Source organism: Gorilla gorilla, chromosome 12 (assembly GCF_029281585.2).
Source record: "Gorilla gorilla gorilla isolate KB3781 chromosome 12, NHGRI_mGorGor1-v2.1_pri, whole genome shotgun sequence".
Lineage (NCBI taxonomy): Eukaryota > Metazoa > Chordata > Mammalia > Primates > Hominidae > Gorilla > Gorilla gorilla.
In genome coordinates, this window is record NC_073236.2 from 100748819 (window position 1) to 100770776 (window position 21958).

General features: G+C 35.9%; 1 protein-coding gene across 3 annotated transcripts in view; it reads left to right on the forward strand.

Moving 5' to 3' along the window:
• Window positions 1–21958, forward strand: part of SOS1 (SOS Ras/Rac guanine nucleotide exchange factor 1) — a 140168-nt gene that overhangs the window by 60312 nt on the left and 57898 nt on the right. For all 3 annotated transcript variants that reach the window (XM_004029111.5, XM_019021184.4, XM_063695933.1), the window contains exons 3-6: window positions 2230–2361; window positions 4161–4325; window positions 6199–6408; window positions 9749–9892. In XM_004029111.5, coding sequence (XP_004029160.1) covers window positions 2230–2361; window positions 4161–4325; window positions 6199–6408; window positions 9749–9892 — 651 coding nt within the window. The remainder of the gene's footprint in view (window positions 1–2229; window positions 2362–4160; window positions 4326–6198; window positions 6409–9748; window positions 9893–21958) is intronic.

Here is a 21958-nt window from a genome sequence, read left to right on the forward strand (position 1 = left end):
TATGGACAGGGGTTGCTGTTCTGTTTTCTTTTTCTTCTGCCTCAACCCCTGCCTACAGTTAGTCTCTGTAATTCCACCGCTGGTGACTTTTTTTTTTTCAAAGACATGTAACTCTATTTAGAATTAATTATTAGGTTGAGTTCAACTTCTGTCCTTCTCTACTGCTTTTATTTTTTTATTTTTACTTTTTTCTACTGCTTTTATGTCTACACTGTGCACCAGTGTTTTTAGACTCCAGGTCATGGCCATTAGTAAGTCATAAAATTACTTTAGTGCATTGCCCAACCCTCATTTTAAAAAATAAAACAGGCCGGGCACAGTGGCTCACACCTGTAATCCCAGCACTCTGGGAGGCTGAGGTGGATGGATCACCTGAGGTCAGGAGTTCAAGACCAGCCTGGCCAACATGGGGAAACCCATCTCTACTAAAAATACAAAAATTAGCTGGGCATGGTAGCACACGCCTGTAATGCCAGCTACTTGGGAGGCTGAGGTGGGAGAATCACTTGAACCTGGGAGTGGTGGTTGCAGTGAACTGAGATTGCACCACTGCACTCCAGCCTGCACAACAGAGCAAGACTCTGTCTCAAAATAAATAAATATACAAATAAAAAACAGAATAGAAAATGCCAGTGTGCTACATATAATAAGGACAGGTTTGTTTTAGGAAACTGTTTCATTTGAGTATGTGTGCAGTATGTAAGGGTATAATGTAAAAATGTGTTGAAAATTTATTCTTACTCTGAGTTGAGGTTTTAAAAAATGTTGGAAAGCCACAGGGTCATAACATTATTAGGTTTGTACCATGGTTGCACTTAGTTAATCATGGGTTAAACCCATCACTATAAACATTTTAACTGAAAACCACGTAAGTTTGTCCTAAATATCTTGTCATTTTTGGATTAACAAGTCTGTAAAATAAACTTGGAAAAAAGAAAAGAATTCTTGTTTTGGATGTTCCCTTCTCTCCCTTTACCCCTTCCCTTTTCTCCCTTTTCACCTGCGATGCCTCCTCAATATTTTGGGCCTTTGTATTGCCTTTTACTGCATGAGGCTGGTGTCCTGGCAAACAGCTTTTCAACTAGACAGTTGAAAAGGTTTGTAAACCCCATTTTTAACTGCTATAATTTCTTTCAACATGCTTCTAATGCCATTAATTAGAATTAAAATAACTTTATTTGGAAGCTGACTTAGCCTTGGACATACATCAAAATTTATTAAAATTGAATGGATTACACTCCTTAATTTATAGATTTGCTCTTAAGATTTCCAAGAATCATTGTGTTCTCCACCCCTCCCTCACCACCAAGGGCATCACATGGCATCACACTTTTTTAATTTTCCATTTTACTAGCAAATAATAAAACTTTTTATTCAGATTTATAATTATGATGATGTTTAATTTCATCTAGTAGTTTTTACATACTAGTTGAATACTCATTTATTCAAAACACATGTGTAAAAGTTATGTAATAGCGACCTCTACTGGTTTTAGTTATGGTATCCTGCAAGTGGATTTTTTAAAGTTTTGAGAGGATGAAAGCGCCTTTTTGAAGTGAATTATATTAGTTTAATAAGGAAGGAAATTCAGCTGTGATAGCAATCTGAGTTCTTTCACTCTCAGTGGAAATTTTAACTAAAGAATTTCTGGAAATTAAATTGAAGTATTTTGTTAAAAACGAATGACTATGGGAGGACTTTAAAGAAACTACAATGTGTTAAAATTGCTGTCACCAATGCAAACCATTGCTTTCCATGATTTGTAAATAGTTTTGAAGTGCCTTTGCATGGTGGATAAAGAATATTCGTAGAGGTTTCAATTGAAAAATGCTGCATGTAATTACTACTGAAAGTAAGGACAAGTGAGTGAGAACTGGATTTAGATATTTACTTCTTGATCTTGGGTGGTGTTCCTTGAAATTTTATACAAGTACTATTTAAAGTAGCTTCTACTCATTCTTGTAATTAGCTTTATCACAGTGAAGTTGAAATTCAGGATGTGATATTCCTCCTAGATAATAGAAAGAATGTTTAGTCTCTTATTGTCTAATTAAGGAACTAATACATTGACAATTACTGTTTTCTCTTAGCTTCATATGTTTGTAATGTAAATTATACCACATGTGAAAAGCTCTACTTTTGGTATTCTTTGATTTTAAAAGTAAATTTTAAGTGAAGAGCACTATTTAATATATTTTTTGCTTAGTTGTTATTTTCCTATTTTCCAAGGAACGTGTTCAAAAAAGTTTCCCTCATCCAATTGATAAATGGGCAATAGCTGATGCCCAATCAGCTATTGAAAAGAGGAAGCGAAGAAACCCTTTATCTCTCCCAGTAGAAAAAATTCATCCTTTATTAAAGGTAATGCTGAATTACTGCCTTCTTGCCTTTTAAGGGAAAAATAAAACCCACCATTTTTATACAATAAGAATATATTTTATGGATAATTGAGTCAACTTAAGAGTAAAATTCTCTCATTCTGAGTTTTCCAGAGATTTATGTGGTGGGAAGGGATGCTATGATAATAAGAAAATATAAACTGGGCAACATGATTTAAAGTAATTTCATATCAATAGTAATAAGCAAGTTGAGAGGACTAAGAAAGTTATTGTGGATTTTGTTTATCTCAGATGTAATTAGGACCACAAAGAGAATTTATAAAACTCCTCCTTTCTTGTTGGTTAGACCTAAGTGTTCCTATAAATCCTTTTGATGTTAGTACTTTGTGTAGAGACCTCTGTGAAAAGGCTACAAGGCTATGTGTAATCTTGGAACAAAAAGATCACCTAAACTCTCCAGTCCTACTTATCATGTAAATAAGTCAGTCAGTCAGTTGAATCTCTGTAGAACTAATAGAATAACTGCTGGAAGCTCGAATAATGCTATTTCTATTTTAGTTAATGTAACAAACTACTATTATCTTTCACAACAAAAATATAGGTATTATAATAATTAAAAACTTTGATGCCAGTAATTTTGTACATACTATAATACAGACAAAATGCTAATACTTGTATACATTGTCTGAGTTTTATTATTCAACAAAGTTATTATTATCCACAGTTTGTAAATGAGGTGACAGAGGCAGAAAGTGATTAAGTAACTTCTAGGCCAAGTTCACAAGACTCTAAGTGATAGTGTTAGAAAGTTCAGGTTTGCTTGATGTTGTCCAAAATTTAAAGTTAAACACTTGAATGAGTTTAAGGTTGTATTTTGCATTCAGTTCTTTGAATAGAAATAACTGCCTTATGGAAAAGGCATTCATCATTCTCTTCATGATTTTCATTGGCCATATGTTGAATTGTATTCTAAGGGAATTAACAAATTGAGGTATATAAATATTATGTTAATAATCCTAAATTTTGAGTTTTATGTGCTAATTGTGAATATCATTTCAATTTATTTTAATACACCTTTATCATGATACACTTATTAGTTTTTATATACCCTAAAAGGTAAATGCAGCCTGTCTCCAATTTGTAACAAACTTCTTATTTCAAAGTTGTTTTTTCCCTTAAATGCGTTGTTTGGAAAATAGAATTTGTTATTCTGTATGAACAGACCAGTCCCACAAAAGCCCATATTCTCTTCAAAGTTTAATATTAGGGCTATTTAACATTTTCTTAACAGCAACCATTATTCAGTAGGACATAACATGAATTTTATTTTCGTAGAAATTGCCAGGAATACCAGGAATATGCCCGCTATGGTTTTGGGGAGCTCATCTTCCCTTGGAAAAGTTAAAAGTATAAGCCTGGTAGAGATTCCTAGATACCAATAATATATTAACTCTCATTTTTTGTAAAAGAAAAAACTTGTTTGTTATAGTTACTTCCAGGTATTCTGAATTAGGTAACAAAGAGCATTTGCTCCCTTCCCCAAACTTGGGCCTTCCTTTATAGATTAGGGATTATCTATTTGTAATCTCCGCTTAAGTATTTTACATCATTAGAGGTAATTTTGCCTTGCCTTTTCTTAGCTTACATTTTCAATAGTAATACATATATTATTCATTGTTGAACCACTTACAATTAAATGTTGTTGGTAAGCACAGGCCTCAGGAAAAAAGTGTAAGCTAAGGTGCAAATATGTTATTTTTAATCAGTGTGTTAAATGTACAGTATATGATGTTTAAACATGCTTTTCTTTTAATTTTGCAGGAGGTCCTAGGTTATAAAATTGACCACCAGGTTTCTGTTTACATAGTAGCAGTCTTAGAATACATTTCTGCCGACATTTTAAAGCTGGTTGGGAATTATGTAAGAAATATACGGCATTATGAAATTACAAAACAAGATATTAAAGTGGCAATGTGTGCTGACAAGGTAGGAAACTGAGCTTTTCTATTTTTTTCTTAAGTTTCTTTTTATGACTTATTAGATACTAACATACTATTCATATAGAATAAAATTGTATTATGTGTTGGGGAATATCTCCATTAACCTAATAGTAGGGATTCAAGATACCACTTTATAGAAATAAGATATTAGATATATAATATTAAAATGTGTTTAAATATGTCATGCAGTTTTTTTCTTCTGTGCTGTTACAACTAGGGTTAATTAGAGTAATCTCTTAATAGTTAATTTCTTTTCTTTTTTCTTTTTTTTGAGACGGAATCTCACTCTGTCGCCCAGGCTGGAGTGCAGTGGCACAGTCTTGGCTCACTGCAACCTCCGCCTCCTGGATTCAAGTGATTGTCCTGCCTCAGCCTCCTGAGTAGCTGGGATTACAGGCACACACCACCATGCCTAGCTAATTTTTTTGTATTTTTAGTAGAGACAGGGTTCCACCATGTTGGTCAGGCTGGTCTCGAACTCCTGACCGCCTTGGCCTCCCAAAGTGCTGGAATTACAGGCATGAGCCACCACACCCGGCTAGTAGTTAATTTCTTAAAATTTATTTGGATTGAAAGATGTATAAGGTTATGGATTTACTTAAAAACAATTTTTCAAAATGTAAAACCACAAAACGATAGTTCTACTTCAGCACCTAGCTTTCTTCAGATACTACTTTGTGGTTTTACAATAATAATAATAAGAGCAAACACTTATTGAAGGTTAAGCATATATGTGGCTTATCTCCGTTGGTCCTTACGATATTCCTCTAAGTTAAGTGATCTTATCTACATTTTATAAAAGGGAGACTGAAATTCACAGGGATAAAGAAATTGGTCCAGAATTTTCTGAGAAGTTTCAAAGCCTAGACTTGAACTCCAGGTCTCTCTGAGTCTAAAGCTTTTAGTCATTACCTAAGGATGTTCACTTTATGAAAACAACTTTGCAGAAAGGAAAATGTTTTCTGATGAAGCATTTCATTCCATTTTCCTCATTATACTCTTACTGATTTGGAATATTATTTCTGATTACTGATTCCACTAAATTATGTTTTAGTATTTATTTGTTCTTTGAGAATGTGGCCATATAGAGTGAAAAAACCCACCTGATTTGAAGAAGAATTTCAAATGTTTGGGTATTTTTAACTGAAGACACGAATACGAAATACTTGATGCTTTTTAATGAATCAGATAAATAAAATATTTTTGAGTACCTACTACATGTTTACACAGAGAGGAGATGCAAGATAAGTATATATAAAACAAGGCTCCAGAGTTGATGAAGGTATACTTATATTCATGAAACAATCAGAAAGCACACAAGATAAAATATTATTTTATTGTGTTATAGAGATATGATGCTGTAGAAGTTCGCAAGAAGGGGAAAGATGTGTTCTAGCAAGAGTAGTAACAGTAGACTTCTTGCAGAAAATAATAGCTTATTTTGACCTATTCCCAACAAATGTAGGAAAATCAGCCAAATAGATAGCTATAAACATTTAAATATGAGATACTGAGGCCATGGAATAAAGTGATGATGGCAGGGTATAAAACAGAGAAAACCGGGGAAATTAAAGACAGGATCTGGAAACAAATTGGAAGTAATAGGTTAACAAGAGAGACAGACAGATAAACACTAGTAGTGATAGAGAACTTGGAGGAGTGTAGTAAGTGATATCAGATGTCGAATTCTGTTTTAGAGAAGCTGTGGAGGGATGCTGGCAATATATCCAAGAAGATAAATTTGCTTGTCTGCTTTTTTATCATTTAAGAACTTCATTCAGAGAACTTAGAGCATTTCACATCAAATTCTACGAAAGCTTCATATTTTATTATACTTTTTTATATCTCTGACTGTATAGGTATTGATGGATATGTTTCATCAAGATGTAGAAGATATTAATATATTATCTTTAACTGATGAAGAGCCTTCCACCTCAGGAGAACAAACTTACTATGATTTGGTAAAAGCATTTATGGCAGAAATTCGACAATATATAAGGGAACTAAATCTAATTATAAAAGTTTTTAGAGAGCCCTTTGTCTCCAATTCAAAATTGTTTTCAGCTAATGTAAGTATCATTGTATATATGCCTGTCATTGAATGTGTTGTGAAATTTGCATGACCACTTCAAATTTGAAGTTGTATAGTTCATGATTACTAATTTGTTAATTTTTTTAAGTTGTGGGACTTAATTCATGATCACAAAGTTTTACAACAGTTTCAAGAGATTTAACATTAGAAATTAAGAGACAAAATACAAAGTAGACTGATTATGTAAGTGAAAATGAATTCACAGAATTGTCCATGTACTCCAAAGGATAAAGCTGCTTGTTTAGGTGGAAGATATTTTTGTTTGAGTCATTTGAATCATTCAACCTACACTTCATCAATGCCAACTGTATTGTCAGGTACCATGCTTGGCAGCAGGGATTCAAAGATGAATAAGAAACAGTTCTGCTGGGCACGGTGGCTCACGCCTGTAATCCCAGCACTTTGGGAGGCCGAGGCGGGCAGATCACGAGGTCAGGAGATGGAGACCATCCTGGCTAACACGGTGAAACCCCATCTCTACTAAAAATGCAAAAAATTAGCCGGGTGTGGTGGCGAGCGTCTGTAATCCCAGCTACTCGGGAGGCTGAGGCAGGAGAATGGTGTGAACCTGGGAGGCGGAGCTTGCAGTGAGCCGAGATCGCGCCACTGCACTCCAGCCTGGGCGACAGAGCGAGACTCCGTCTCAGAAAAAAAAAAAAAAAAAAAAGAGTTCCTTTCCTTAAGTTTAGTCTAGTCAAGACAGAGATATAAACTATAAATTGCAATAAAATATGGTAATTACCATATTAGAAGTATGACAGCAGTAGTATTGGGAGCACAAAGGAAGGGGCCAGTAACATTGAAACTTAGACAAAGGATTACTGATCTTAAGATAGTAATCAAACTAACCTAATTGGGTCCTGAAGAAATGCTGAATGAGAACAGGTGAGACTGTCATAGGAATTACACACTGGTAATTCCTGGAACTGTAGCCACACAGCCATAAATGACTGATAAGAGAAACAGTGCTCACTACAGAGGCTGGGATTGGGCTCAAGCTATGGCGATGAGTGAACATTAAAAAATAAAGGAGTAGATTATGGTGATGGTTGTACAAATCTGTAAATATATTAAAGACCATTAAATTACTCACTTTAAATGGATACACTGCATGGTTTCTAAATAATGTTTCAATAAAGTTGCTTTAAAAAAAGAGTAAAGAAGAGGCAAAGGTTTCTGAGGACACAAAAATCAAGAACCAAAATGGCCAAAAAGCACATCAAAAGATGTTCAACATCACTAATCATTACAGAAATGCAAATTAAAACCATGACATACTACTACATACTCATTTGAAAGGCTAAAATGTAAATGACTTATAATACCAAAAGTTGAAATGGGTATGGAGCAACTGCTTGTGGGAATATAAAATTCCCACATTACCTGAGAAAGTAAACTAGTATATTTTGGAAAACAGTTTGGTGGTTCTCTCTCTTTTTTTTTCTTGAGACGTAGTCTCTCTCTGTTGCCCAGGCTGGAGTGCAGGGCCGTGATCTTGGCTCACTGTAACCTCTGCCTCCCAGGTTCAAGCGATTCTCCTGCCTCAGCCTCCCGTGTAGCTGGGATTACAGGTGTGTGCCACCATGCCTGGCTAATTTTTGTATTTTTAGTAGAGGCAGGGTTTCACCATGTTGACCAGGCTGGTCTCGAACTCCTGACCTCAAGTGATCCACCAGCCTCGGCCTCCCAAAATGCTGGGATTACAGGCGTGAGCCACCGTGCCTGGCCAGTTTGGCAGTTCTTTATAACAATAAACATAAACTAACCATATTGCCCAGCAATTCTACTCCTAGGTTTTTACCCAGAAGAAATGAAAACATGTCCATGCAAAAACTGGTTCATGAATGTTCATAGCGGCTTTATTTGTAATAGCCCCAAACTGGAAACAACCCAAATGTCCATCAGCAGGTGAATCTATGAACAAACTGTGGTATGACCATACAGTGGAATGCTACTCAGGAATAAAAAGAAATGAAATAGTTATGCGTGCAACAGCATGGGTGCATCTCAGAAATATAAGCAAAAAACTAGGCACAAAAGACAATATATGATTCCATTTATTTAATATTCTAGAAAAGACATGTCTATAGAGACAAAAAGGAGATCACAGGTTTCCTGGGAGTGAGGCATAGTAAGGGTTGATGGAAATGGGGGACAAGGAAACTTCTTAAGACGATGAAAAGGTACTGTACCTTGATTGTGCTGATGGTTAGAAGGGTGAATAGCTACACAAAATCTCACCAAAAGAACATTTAAAATAGGAGTTTCTTATATAAACTGTGCCTCAAAGTCAACTTGATAAATATAGTCACTGATAAAAAAAGAAATCAAATAATAGTAACCAATTTTAATTTAAATACAAAATGGATATGGTTGCAGATTCTACATTGCAACTAACCCTTAAGAAACTATCATTTGTTGAATTTTAGTATAGGATTATAAAAGGATAGTCACTCTATTTATATGGAAAGTCCAGAATAGGCAAATCCATAGAGACAAAGTAGATTAGTGGTTGTCAGGCACTGGGGAGAGGAAAGGAATGGAGAGTGACTGTACTGGGTATTTAGGTATCCACCTTCCAAAAAAATAGGGTTTCTTCTTGTGGTAATGAAATGTTCTAGAATTTGATGCTGGTGATGACTGCACAACCAATATTGAAAACCATTGACTAGTAACTACACTTTCAATGAGTGAATTTTATGGTATGTGAGTTTTATCTCAATAAAAAAATTACACAGAAAAGCTAGATTTTTCGTATACTTCGAAATAATGTATCACAACAGATTGTATGCAGAAATAGATACGAAAATCCTGCTGTCTTCTAGTATGCCATGTTAGAGATTTGCAAATGTAAAACATTGCCATTCTTCTACTAAATGTTTTTTGTTATGGCTTAAAAAAAATTTGGTTACTTTTTATAAAAGTGCTATTTATGTTAAACACATAATGGGTTTATTATTTTTAATGAATTAAATATTTTTTGAAATTTTTGGTTTTAACTTCTAATATGGTAAACATTGAAATACATAGTTATAAACAAAAGGTTTTTAGAATCTTCAATAATTTTTAAGAGTGTGAAGGAGTCCTGAGACCAGAAAGTTACAAGACCACTGACCTAGAGAAATGTATTTGCAAATTGTACATCTTTGCAGAAGGAATTCTTGAATTGTCCTTTATTCATATTTGTAAGTCATTAAAATTTTTCACTGTGTCTGACATGTTAAATTTTGTGATTATAAAATGACTTATTGGCTCAAAATTTGTTTAATATTATAATAATACAGCCTCACTGAATTAATGTGTTTTCCCCCAAACAGGATGTAGAAAATATATTTAGTCGCATAGTAGATATACATGAACTTAGTGTAAAGTTACTGGGCCATATAGAAGATACAGTAGAAATGACAGATGAAGGCAGTCCCCATCCACTAGTAGGAAGCTGCTTTGAAGACTTAGCAGAGGTAAGTACTTCAATTATATACCCGAAAATCTGCATAAAAGCCTACATTTACATTAAAATTGAGAGTCTTCTTTCCAGCTAAAGTCATAGATACTAATTGTTGACTATCTGTTATTGTTCCTTTTTCATAGGGTCATTGTCAACATATGTTTCTGTTATCTTAACAAACAGAAAAAGTGGTCTCTTGTTAATTACAGAAAGACCGATACCGCCAAGGGGAGGTATTACAGCTGTCACCCAATGGCCTACTGTAAAACGTTAAGATATATCAATGAATGACTATTAAGTAAGAGACCACAGAATTTGCACCTGAGGTCAGATTACTTGTGTTCCAGTCTAAGCTCTGCTGCTTATTAGTTGTGTGACCAGTGGCAAGTTATTTCATTTCTTTAAACCTCCGTATCTTCATTTGTAAAATAAGAATAATACAGGTTGAGTATTCCTAATCCAAAAATCCCAAATCTGAAATGCTCCAAAATCTGAAACTATTCCAACATGATGCTCAAAGGAAATGCTCATTGGAGCATTTCAGATTTGGGATTTTCAGACTCGGGGTGCTGAAGCAGTAGGTATAATACAAATAATCCAAAATCTGAAATCTTAAACACTTCATTTTGGGTAAGAGATACTCGATCTGTAATCTCAGGATTTTTGTGAAAAATTAAATAACCTATCTGAAATATTTACCTATCTACCTTCACATAGTAAGCTTACTCAGTATGTGATAAGTGCATTATTATTTAGAATAGGAATGAGGTAAATAGGACAATAAGGTCCAGGACCTGGGTGATTCAGATACCACGAGATAGAAAGACAGGTAACTAACTCCTCAGATATTTCAAATGCTAAAATAACATGAGTCAGTCCTAATAAGTTAGCATTAAGAGTCATTCTGAGGTTTCTAGCATTTGCTGTGTTCTCACTCTAAAATCCACTCATTATGATACAGCATTGAGCTTGTAAAATATTTTTTTAATTAAGACTTTCAGGCAAAATAGAATGGTAAGTTCAAGCATCACCACAGCCCTTCCATTCCTGCTCCAAACACACATAAGTAATAAAGTATAAAAAGAAAAATATGGAATATATATATAACTAGAAAACAAGATCAGGAATGGAATAGACATTCAAGGTAGTGAACTCTGGTATCTGGGTGTTTAGGCTGTTAAGGACAATGAATTGTTTCAAATGTGTTCCATGAAAGCCAGAGCAAGATTTCTTGCTCAAGTCCCTCCTTATAACAGGATGCTGGGAAAATCTGCCAACCTGGTATCTACAGTAAAGTTTTCTAAAAAGTTGTGGACTTGATGTGGGGAGACAAAATCGTTGCCTTACAATAATAACTTAACAAAGTTTCCCAAAATATTAAGTCAATATGAAGCCTGAACCCCCAAAGTCATTTTAAGAGCAGGTTCTGGTTTGGAAGAGTGATCATAATGGGAGAAAAAAAGGAAACAAAACATTAAGTCTCCCACTAAGAAGCATATAATACAAAATTCCAAAAAACAAGGCAAATTCTAATTCTCAGAATGGTAATTAATAAAATCAACAATTACAACATGAATTTATTCCAGATGAAATTGATTTTGTATAATAGACATACAAAAAGTTTAAAAGAAGTTTAGGATGCTGAAAGAGATAAGTGAAGGAATATGATCCTGGGCGGGCGCGGTGGCTCACGCCTGTAATCCCAGCACTTTGGGAGGCCGAGGTGGGTGGATCACAAGGTCAGGAGATCAAGACCATCCTGGCTAACACTGTGAAACCCCGTCTCTACTAAAAATACTAAAAAAATTAGCCGGGAGTGGTGGTGGGCGCCTGTAGTCCCAGCTACTCCGGAGGCTGAGGCAGGAGAATGGCGTGAACCCGGGAGGCGGAGCTTGCAGTGAGCCGAGATCGTGCCACTGCACTCCAGCCTGGGCAATAGAGTGAGACTCCATCTCAAAAAAAAAAAAAAAAAAAAAAGGAATACAATCCATTTATAAAGAAGATATTGTGAAACAAAAATAGGTGGAAAGGAAATGAGCAGATTTCTAGATATCAAAAGACAGAGATTTCGAGAATTAAATATACAAGCATTGAAATAACTCATGTAGTATAACATTTGCTGGACCCAGTTCAAGGATAAAATTAGTAAATTGGAAGATGGAATTGAGGACTTCACTGAGAATGTGACACACAGACCAAGATAAGAAATATGAAAGGCCAATTGGAAGTAATAAGGATAGCCAGGCATGGTGGCTCACGCCTGTAATCCCAGCACTTTGGGAGGCCGAAGTGGGCAGATCACCTGAGGTCAGGAGTTCAAGACCAGCCTGGCCAATATGGTGAAACCCCATCTCTACTAAAAATACAAAAATTAGCTGGGCGTGGTGGTACATGTCTGTAATCCCAGCTACTCGGGACGCTGAGGCAGGAGAATCACTTGAACCCAGGAGGTGGAGACTGCAGTGAGCCGAGATCGCACCACTGCAGTCCAGTGACAGAGCAAGACTCCATCTCAAAAAAAAGTAATAAGGATACACTGAGAGGTTTAATATACATCTAATAGGCGTTCCAGACAAAGAGTGATGGAGAAACAATATTTGAAAAGATAAAAATGGAAAATTTTCAAGAAATGAGGACATTAGTTCCCAGATCAAAAATGAATTCCAAATATCGTTCAGGACAAATAAAAATAAACACACAGCTAAAAACATGGCAGTGAAACTATAGAACATCAAAGATAAAGAGAAAATCTTGGGTTGGGTCCAGTGGCTGATGCCTGTAATCCCAGCACTTTGGGAGACTGAGGCAGGTGGATTGCTTGAAGTCAGGAGTTCGAGACCAGCCTGGCCAACATGGTGAAACCCCATCTCTACTAAAAAATACAAAAATTAGCGAGGCATGGTGGTGGGAACCTGTAATCCCAGCTACTCCGGAGACTGAGACACGAGAATTGCTTGAACCTGGGAGGCAGAGGTTGCAGTGAGCTGAGTTCATGCCACTGTACTCCAGACTGGGTGACAGAGCAAGACTCTGTCTTAAAGAAAAAAAAAAAGAAAATCTTAAAAGCTGTTAAGACAAAATATTTTGCGAAGGAACTATAATTAGAATGGCAGCACGTTTCTCTTTAACAACAGAGGTTAACAGTCAGTTGAGTAATATCTTTAAAGTACTAAGGTAGAATAGGATTTTCTACCCAACTACAGTATTATTCAAGGATGAGGACAAATTTTAAAATAATCAAGTTTGTAGAAGAAAGCATAAGTGTTCTTCGTGACCTCTGAAATACACAAAGATTTCTTAAACAGGACACAAAAGCACTAACCATGAAAGAAAAAAATTGATAAACTGGACTTCGTTAGATGTAAGAATATCCATTCATCAAAAGACAAAATTAATAGAATGAAAAGGCAAGCTATAGACTGGAAGATAATATTTGTAATATGCATAGCCAATGAAAGACTCATATCTGGGGTATATTAAGAACTCCTGGCTGGGCACGGTAGCTCATGCCTGTAAACCCAGCACTTTGGGAGACTGAGGTCAGTGGATCACTTGAGGTCAGGAGTTTGAGACGAGCCTGGCCAACATGGTGAAACCCTGTCTCTACTAAAAATACAAAATTAGGTGGGCATAGTGGTGCATGCCTGCAATCCCAGTTACTCGGGAATCTGAGGCAGGAGAATTGCTTGAACTCGGGAGATAGAGGTTGCAGTGAGCCAAGAGCACACCACTGTACTCCAGCCTGGGCGACAGAGCGAGACTGTCTGGAAAAGAAAACAAACAACCCAAAAACAAAATAACTCCTACATGCCTACAAATCAATAACTAAAACTTCAGGGTTTTTTTGTTCTGTTTCGTTTTTCAGAAAATAGGCAAAAGACTTAAGTAGGTACTTCACACACAAAAAAGATGCTCAACATTGTTACTCATCAAGGAAATGCATTTTGAAACCATGGAGCAGTTGGAAGTCTACTTGCTGGTGGGGGCTAGGGTGTAATTTGGTACAGCCACTTTGGAAAACCGTTTGGCATATCTACTAGAGCTAAGTATACAATGTACCCTGTGACCCAGCATTTTAACGCTTGGGCATATACCAAACAAAAATGAGTGCTTACGTTGACTGAAAGACATATTTAAGAATGTTCACAGTAGGTTTATTCATAAGGGATAATTAGTGGTATATTCACACAATAAAGTGCTATCTGGCAATAAAAAAGAATAACTGCTGATAAAAGCAGCAAGATAATACTGAGTATAATAAGACTCAAAGTACATATATATTGATATATGGGAAGTTCAGAAACATGTATCTTTGGAAACAGATTATTAGAGTAGTGGTTGACTGGGAAACATGAAGATTTCTGAGGTGCTAGAAATGTTCTATTTCTTTATCTGGGTGGTGGTTACAGAAATGCATTGTATACATATGTTAAAAGTCATCAAATTACAGACTTTATGTGAAGTTATTCCTGAATTTATCAAAAATGAGGAAGAAGTGAGGAATAAAAACCATTTCAAACATACAATGACCAAGAGCGTTTACTACGTGTAGACACTCATTATAAGATGCATTGGATGGTGTTCTTTAGCAAGAAGGAAAATTTTACTCAAAGGGAAGTCAAGAAATACAAGAACTAATGGTGAAAAAGAAATTGGTAGATGTAGGCCGGTGGCTTGCACCTGTAATCCCAGCACTTTGGGAGGCCAAGGTGGGCAGGTCACTTGAGCTCAGGAGTTCAAGACCAGCCTGGGCAATATGGTGAAACCCCATCTCTACAAAACACCAAAATTACCCAGGTGTGGTGGTGCGCACCTGTAGTCCCAGCTACTCTGTAGACTGAGGTAGGAGGATCACTTGTGCCCAGGAGGTTGAGGTTTCAGTGAGCCAAAATCATGCCACTGTGCTCCAGCCTGGGTGACAGACTGAGACAGTGTCTCAAAATAAATAAATAAATAATTACAAAGTGTGTTGATAAATTTAATGAATTGCCGAATAGTTTTAAAAATAAGTTTAAAGTTTTTCGTCTTGGAAAGACTAAACTATATTTCTATGTATTAGTAACAAAATATACAGTATGTAAAGTGGACTTGTATTTGTGATAGAAGAATAACTTGAAAAATCTATAGATAACTGTATTTATTTTTAAAAACGTAGGAAAATCACCAAAAGAACAGAAATACTACCTGTAGCTTATAATGTACAGATAGGGAAAAAGGAACTGTAGTAATTTTTTTAATCATTTTCACTGATAATAGGAAAGAATGAAGCAAACAAAAACAATGATAATGAAGATAAAATGATATGATATAAAAAAAAATCCAACTACATTAGTAACTCAGTATATACAAACTGATGAAACTCAGCCTATTTAAAGAGAGTAATTATATTTGATTTTTAAAAATTCATTTTAGGCCTGGTGCAGTGGCTCATGCCTGTAATTCCAGCACTTTGGGAGGCTGAGGCGGGTGGATCACAAGGTCAGGAGTTTGAGACCAGCCTGGCCAACATGGTGAAACCCGGTCTCTACTAAAAAAAAAAAATACAAAAATTAGCTGGGCATGGTGGTGTGCACCTGTAATCCCAGATACGCAGGAGGCTAAGGCAGGAGAATTTCTTGAACCCAGGAGGCGGAGTTGCAGTGAGCCTAGATCATGCCACTGCACTCCAGCCTGGGCGACAGAGCAAGACTCCGTCTCAAAAAAATGAATAATAAATAAAAATAAAATCCACTTTATGCAGCTTATAAAAGATTTTCTTAAAACAGAACCACAGAAATATTTTAAGATAAAGGGATGAAATATCATAACATATAAAAACTAATCAAACCTGTATACCAATATTAATTCAAATTAACTGATAAAATTACACAAAGTAAGCACTGAGGAGGAAAAAAGAGAAACACTTCCTAACAGTAAAAGGGATACTATCATGAAGATACAACAACCATTAATGTGTATGCACCTGATTATAAAGCCTCAAAATATAAGAAGTAGAAACTGACAGAATTATAAGAAATGAAAAAAATTGCTATCATAGGAAATTGTAACAGGTCTCCATCAGAAATTAAAAGATCAAACAGAAAAAACATTAGGCTACAGAAGATTAGACTAACACATTTGATTTTACACACACACACACACACACACACACACACTCTCTCTCTCTCTCTCTTTCTCTCTCTCATTCCCTCACACTCAATTAGCCCTCCATATCCATGGCTTCCACCTCTGTGGATTCAACCGACTGTGGATTGAAAATATTTTTTGGGAAAAATAAGCATAATTGTATCTGTGCTAACATAATGTTGAGCACATTACAATACATTACATCAGGGTACATTACAATACCCTAAACAATAAAGTATAACAACTCTTTACATAACGTACATTATATTAGATAGAAGTAATATAGGGAATCCTCTGAAGGTTATATGCAAATATACCATTTTATATCAGGGACTTGAACATCCCTAGATTTTGGTATCTGCATGGGATCCTGTAATCAATCCCTCACCGATAAAAGGGACAACAGAATGTGTGTGTGTGTGTGTGTGTGTGCATGTGTGTGTACACAGTCATCCCTCAGTATATGTGGGAAATTGGTTCTAGGACTCCCTACAGATACCCAAATCCACACATGCTCAAGTGCCACATCAGCCCTGCAAAACTTGCATAGGCCCTGTGGAACCCATATATACGAAAAGCCAGCCCTCAGTATGCAAGGGTTTCACATCCCACAAATACTGTATTTTTGATCCTCATTTGGTTGAAAAAAATCTGCATATAAGTGGATCTATGCAGGTCTAACCCATGGGTTGTTCAAAGGTCAGCTGTATATATCTTAATACTGTTGCCTTGAGGATTAAGTTTCAACTATAAATTTTGCAGAGAAGTTTACAGTTTTACACATTTTTTGAAAAAATAGGAATAATTAAAAATGAATGAGTTAAGCTTTCAAACCAAGAAAGAAGAAAGATAACAGGATACACCTAAGAGAATAATATGTAAGGAAGTAACGGAACAGAATTAATGAATTAGAAATTGATATAACAAAAGTTCTCATGGCTGATCAACAGGAAAAGGAAACACACATACTAGGTGTGATCTTGGCTCACTGCATCCTCCGCCTCCCAGGTTCAAGCAATTCTCATGCCTCAGCCACCCCAGTAGTTGAGATTACTGTGCCACCACTTTCAGCTAATCTTCATATTTTTAGTAGAGACAGGGTTTTGCCATGATGGCTAGGCTGGTCTCCAACTCTTGGCCTCAAGTGATCTACCTGCCTCGGCCTCCCAAAGTGCTGGGATTACATACGTGAGCCACCGTACCAGGCCTGTTTTTTAAATCATGAAAGAACACTAAGATCCACTTCAAAATGTTTTAGAACTGTAATGAAATAACCTTTAAAATATATAAAAGAGTAGCATCAATGTCCTAAGTTAAAAAACATTAAAAAATGAATAGTCAAAAGTGTATTTCAACAAATGACTTGCGGCATAGACCAGGTGTTGTGAATGCTATGGTTTGAATGTGTCCCCATATTTTATGTATTGGAAGTTTCTGTATATATTGATTGGAGGTGGGGCCTGTGGAGGTAATTAGAATTAGATAAGGTCATCAGGGTGGGGTGGGGCCCCCATGATGGCAGGCCTGTTTTTATAAAAATAGAAAGAGACCTGAGCTGACATGCTGTAGTTCCCTTGCCATGTGATGCCCTGCACTGCCTCAGGACTCTGCAGAGTCCCTACCAGCAAGAAAGCCCTCACCAGATGCACCTGCCTGTCTTGACCTTCTAGCCTCCAAAACTGTGGTAAATAAATTTCTTTATGAATTACCCAGTCTCAGGTATTTAGTTATAGCGACAGAAAACAGCATGTGACAATGAGTTTTGCCAATCTTCAGGAAACAGTTAATCTTACTCTTTTGCAAATTGTTACAATGAATAGAAACATGAAGGCTAACAAGTTTATCAGGATTGTATGAATACATTATCAAAACTAGATAACGACAGTAAAGAAAAAACTATGAGACATTCTCAGATATCAACGAAATGGCAATGAAAAATCAGTTTATGATACAATAAAACATGTCTATATATCTTATGATGTTTACTCTTACGTGGTTTGACATTTTAAAGTTTTAATGTAGTATTCTACTTTAGTAGGTTAAAATCTCAAGAAAAAGGCTTTCTTAAAATTAAACATTCACTCATGAATTTCTTTAAAATGTTGGGCAAACAAGAAATAGAAGGGAACTTTCTTAACCTAATAAAGGACATTTACTAAAAGTCTGTAAGAGATATAATAGTGGTTAAACTATAGCAAAACTAAGAAACTAGAAAAGAATACCACTATCACCACTTCTATTCACTCTAATAGCGAGTACTATCCAATACAAAAAGACAGAAAAGGAATAGACAAGACAAAATTGTCCTATTTGTAGTCAGTATAATTATCTATATAGCAAACCCAAGAAAATTTGTATAATATTAAACTAGTTGGCAAGTTCATTATAGCTATTGGATAAAAGATCAGCCTGTAAAAATTGGTAGCATTACTGTGCTCAGTTACAGTCCATTGAATATATAATATTTTTAAAGACTACATTCACTATAGAAATAAGACCATAAAGTACCTGGAAATAAACCTGACTAAAGATACACAGGACCTTTGTTTAAAAAAAAAAAAAATCATAAAATTAGCTGGGCACAGTGGCTTACTCCTGTAATCCCAGCACTTTTGGAGGCTGAGGCGGGTGGATCACAAGGTCAGGAGTTTGAGACCAGTCTGGCCAACATGATGAAACCCCATCTCTACTAAAAGTACAAAAAATTAGCTGGGCGTAGTGGCGGGCATCTGTGATCTCAGCTACTCAGGAGGTTGAGGCAGGAGAATCACTTGAACCCGGGAGGCGGAGGTTGCAGTGAGCCGAGATTGTGCCACTGCACTCCAGCCCGGGTGACAGAGTGAGACTCCATCTCAAAATAAATAAATAAATAAATAAAATTAGATTCATAAGGAAGATCTGAATAAATGGAAATATATACTATGTTCAGGGATGGAAAGACTCAGTACTGTAATGATACCAGTTGTCCCCCAGATAATCTACAAATTTAGTGCATAGCAAGCTGATCCTAAAATTCACATGGTAAGAATGAGGAGCAAAAATAACAATTTTGAGGAAGAACAAGTTGAGGGGACTTGTTCTTGTCCCCTGAAGTACTTGTTACGTAAAGTACCTGTTAGATAAAGTCTTGCCACATATTAAGAGTTACTATGAAGCCAGAGTAAACAAGAGTGTAGTACTGGTGCAGGTAACAATTAGGTAGCAGAACAGAATAAAGAGCCCTGAAAAAAATATATACATAGATACTTCTCCTGAAATGTGACAGATATTACATTAATCAGTAGAGAAAGAATGAACTCATTAATAAATGACACCGGGTCATACCTGGTTAAATGGAAAAAAATTCATTCCATAACACATAATTCACAGAAAGTACTCAACAGATTAAAAATCTAAAAATGAAGAGTAGAACTTCAAAAGAAAATATAGGAGAACATATTTATGACTTTGACATAGGAAGGTTTCTTAACACATAGAGTAAACCAGAAAGGAAGAGATTAAGTTTTAAAACTTCTGTTCAAGAAAAGACACCATAGTTATAAGGGAAGCACAAATGAATGAAGTTGGAACCGTGTACCATATCCGAAAATTAACTCAAAATGGATCAAAGACAATGTAAGATCTAAAGCTGTAAAACTCTTGGAAGAAAACAGGTCTGAATCTTCAGTTTGGCAAAGGATGCTTAGATAATGCCAAAAGCACAAGCTATAAAAGAAAAAGTAGATAATTTGGACTTCTTCAAAATTAAAAACTGTGTTTCAAAGGACACCATCAAGAAAGCAAAAGACAGCCTACAGAAAGGGAAAAAATATTTGCAAATGATATTTCTGATAAGAATAGTATTCAGTGTATATAACAAAAAGATAACCCAATTTAAAAATGGGCAAAGGATTTGAATAGATATTTCTCCAAGGAAGATATATAAATGGCCAACATGGTACATTAAAAAATGCTCAACATCAATAGAAATTAGGGAAATGCAAATCAAAACCTCTATGAAGCCTGGGCAACATAGTGAGACCCTGTCTTTACAAAAATTAGAAAATTTGCCCAGGATGGTGGTGTGCACCTGTGGTCTCAGCTACTCGGGGGCTGAGGTGGGAGGATTGCTTGAGCCCAGGAGGTTGAGGCTGCAGTGAGCCATGATCACATGATTGCACTCCAGCCTGGGTGACAAGGTTAGACTCCATCTCTAAAAGAAAAAACATTATGCAGTACCACTTCACATCTACTAAGATGGCTAAAATTTAAATAAAGGGAAAGTAACAAGTGTTCATGAAGATGTGGAGAATTTGAGACCCTCGCATTTTGCTGATAGAAATATAAAACAGAGCAACTGCTTGGCAAACAGTTTGCTGGTTTCTCAAAAAGTTAAACAGAATTACCATATGATCCAGAAATTTCACTCCTAGGTATATACCCAAAAGAACTAAAAGCAGAGATTCAATCATATACTTGTATGCCAACATTTATAGCAGCATTATTCACAATAGCCAAAAGCTGGGAACAACCCAGATGTCCATCAACAGATGAATGGTTAAATTAAATGTATATGGTAAATACATTACAGTAGAATATACAGTGGAATATAATTCAGCTTAAAAATGGATAAAATTCCAATACATGCTACAACATGGATGAACCTTGGAAACGTTATGCTAATAAAATAAGCCAAACACAAAAGGACAAATATTGTATGTTTCCACTAATATGAGGTAACTGGAGTTGTCAAATTCATAGAGACAGAAAATAGAAGTTACCAAGGGTTACGGGGAAGAGGCAACGATCAGTTACTGTTTAATGGATACAGAGTTTCAGTTTGGGATGATAGAATAGTTCAGATCTGGAAATGGACAGTTGCACATTGTCTATTAATGCCACTTAATTGTACACTTAAAAATGGCTAAAATGGAAATTTTCATGTGTATATTTTACCACAATGTAAAAAAAATTAGGCCGGGCGCAGTGGCTCATGCCTGTAATCCCAGCATTTTGAGAGGCCAAGGCGGGCGGATCACAAGGTCAGGAGATGGAGACCATCCTGGCTAACACGGTGAAACGCCATCTCTACTAAAAAATACAAAAAAAAAATTAGCCGGGTGTAGTGGCGGGCGCTTGTAGTCCCAGCTACTCGGGAGGCTGAGGCAGGAGAATGGCGTGAACCTGGGAGGCGGAGCTTGCAGTGAGCCGAGGTCACGCCACTGCACTCCAGCCTGGGCGACAGAGCAAGACTCCATCTCAAAAAAATAAAAAATAAAAAAATAAAAGGGAGTGTTGAAACATGCTATAACATGGATGAACTTTGAAAATGTTATGCTGAACGCAAGAAGCCAGTCACAAAAGACTACATATTGTATGATTCCATTTACATGTAATATCCAGAATAGGCAAATCCATGGAGACAAAAAGTAGATTCATGGTTGCCTAGGGCTGAGGGGTTTAGGGGATTGGGAGGTAATAGCTGAAGAGTGTGTGATTTCTTTGAGGGGGTGATAAAAATATTCCAAAATAGATTATGATGGTAGTTGCACAATTCTGTTAAACTAAAAATAATCTAATTTTGCCCATTAAATGGGTGAAGTGAATGTATATGAATTTTATCTCAATAAAGCTTTTTTAAAAACTATAAATTTAACGTGTAAAGTCAAGCTAATAAAAATGGTCAAAAGCTATTAATAAACAATTCTCAGAAGAGAAGATACAAATAAATGGCGCACAACCATATAAGTAGATTCTCAACGTTACTAATAATCAGGGAAATACATATAAAATTAACACTGGCATAGTCTCACAACATCAGGCTAACAAATTTTAAGTCTGATAGTATCAAATGTTGACAAGAAAGTGGACAACTGGGAAAAATCACTGCTGCTAAGTATATAAATCGATATAATCACTTTGGAAAGCAACTTCCCCTTCTAGTTTACATGCTCTAAAAAATATTCATGCATAT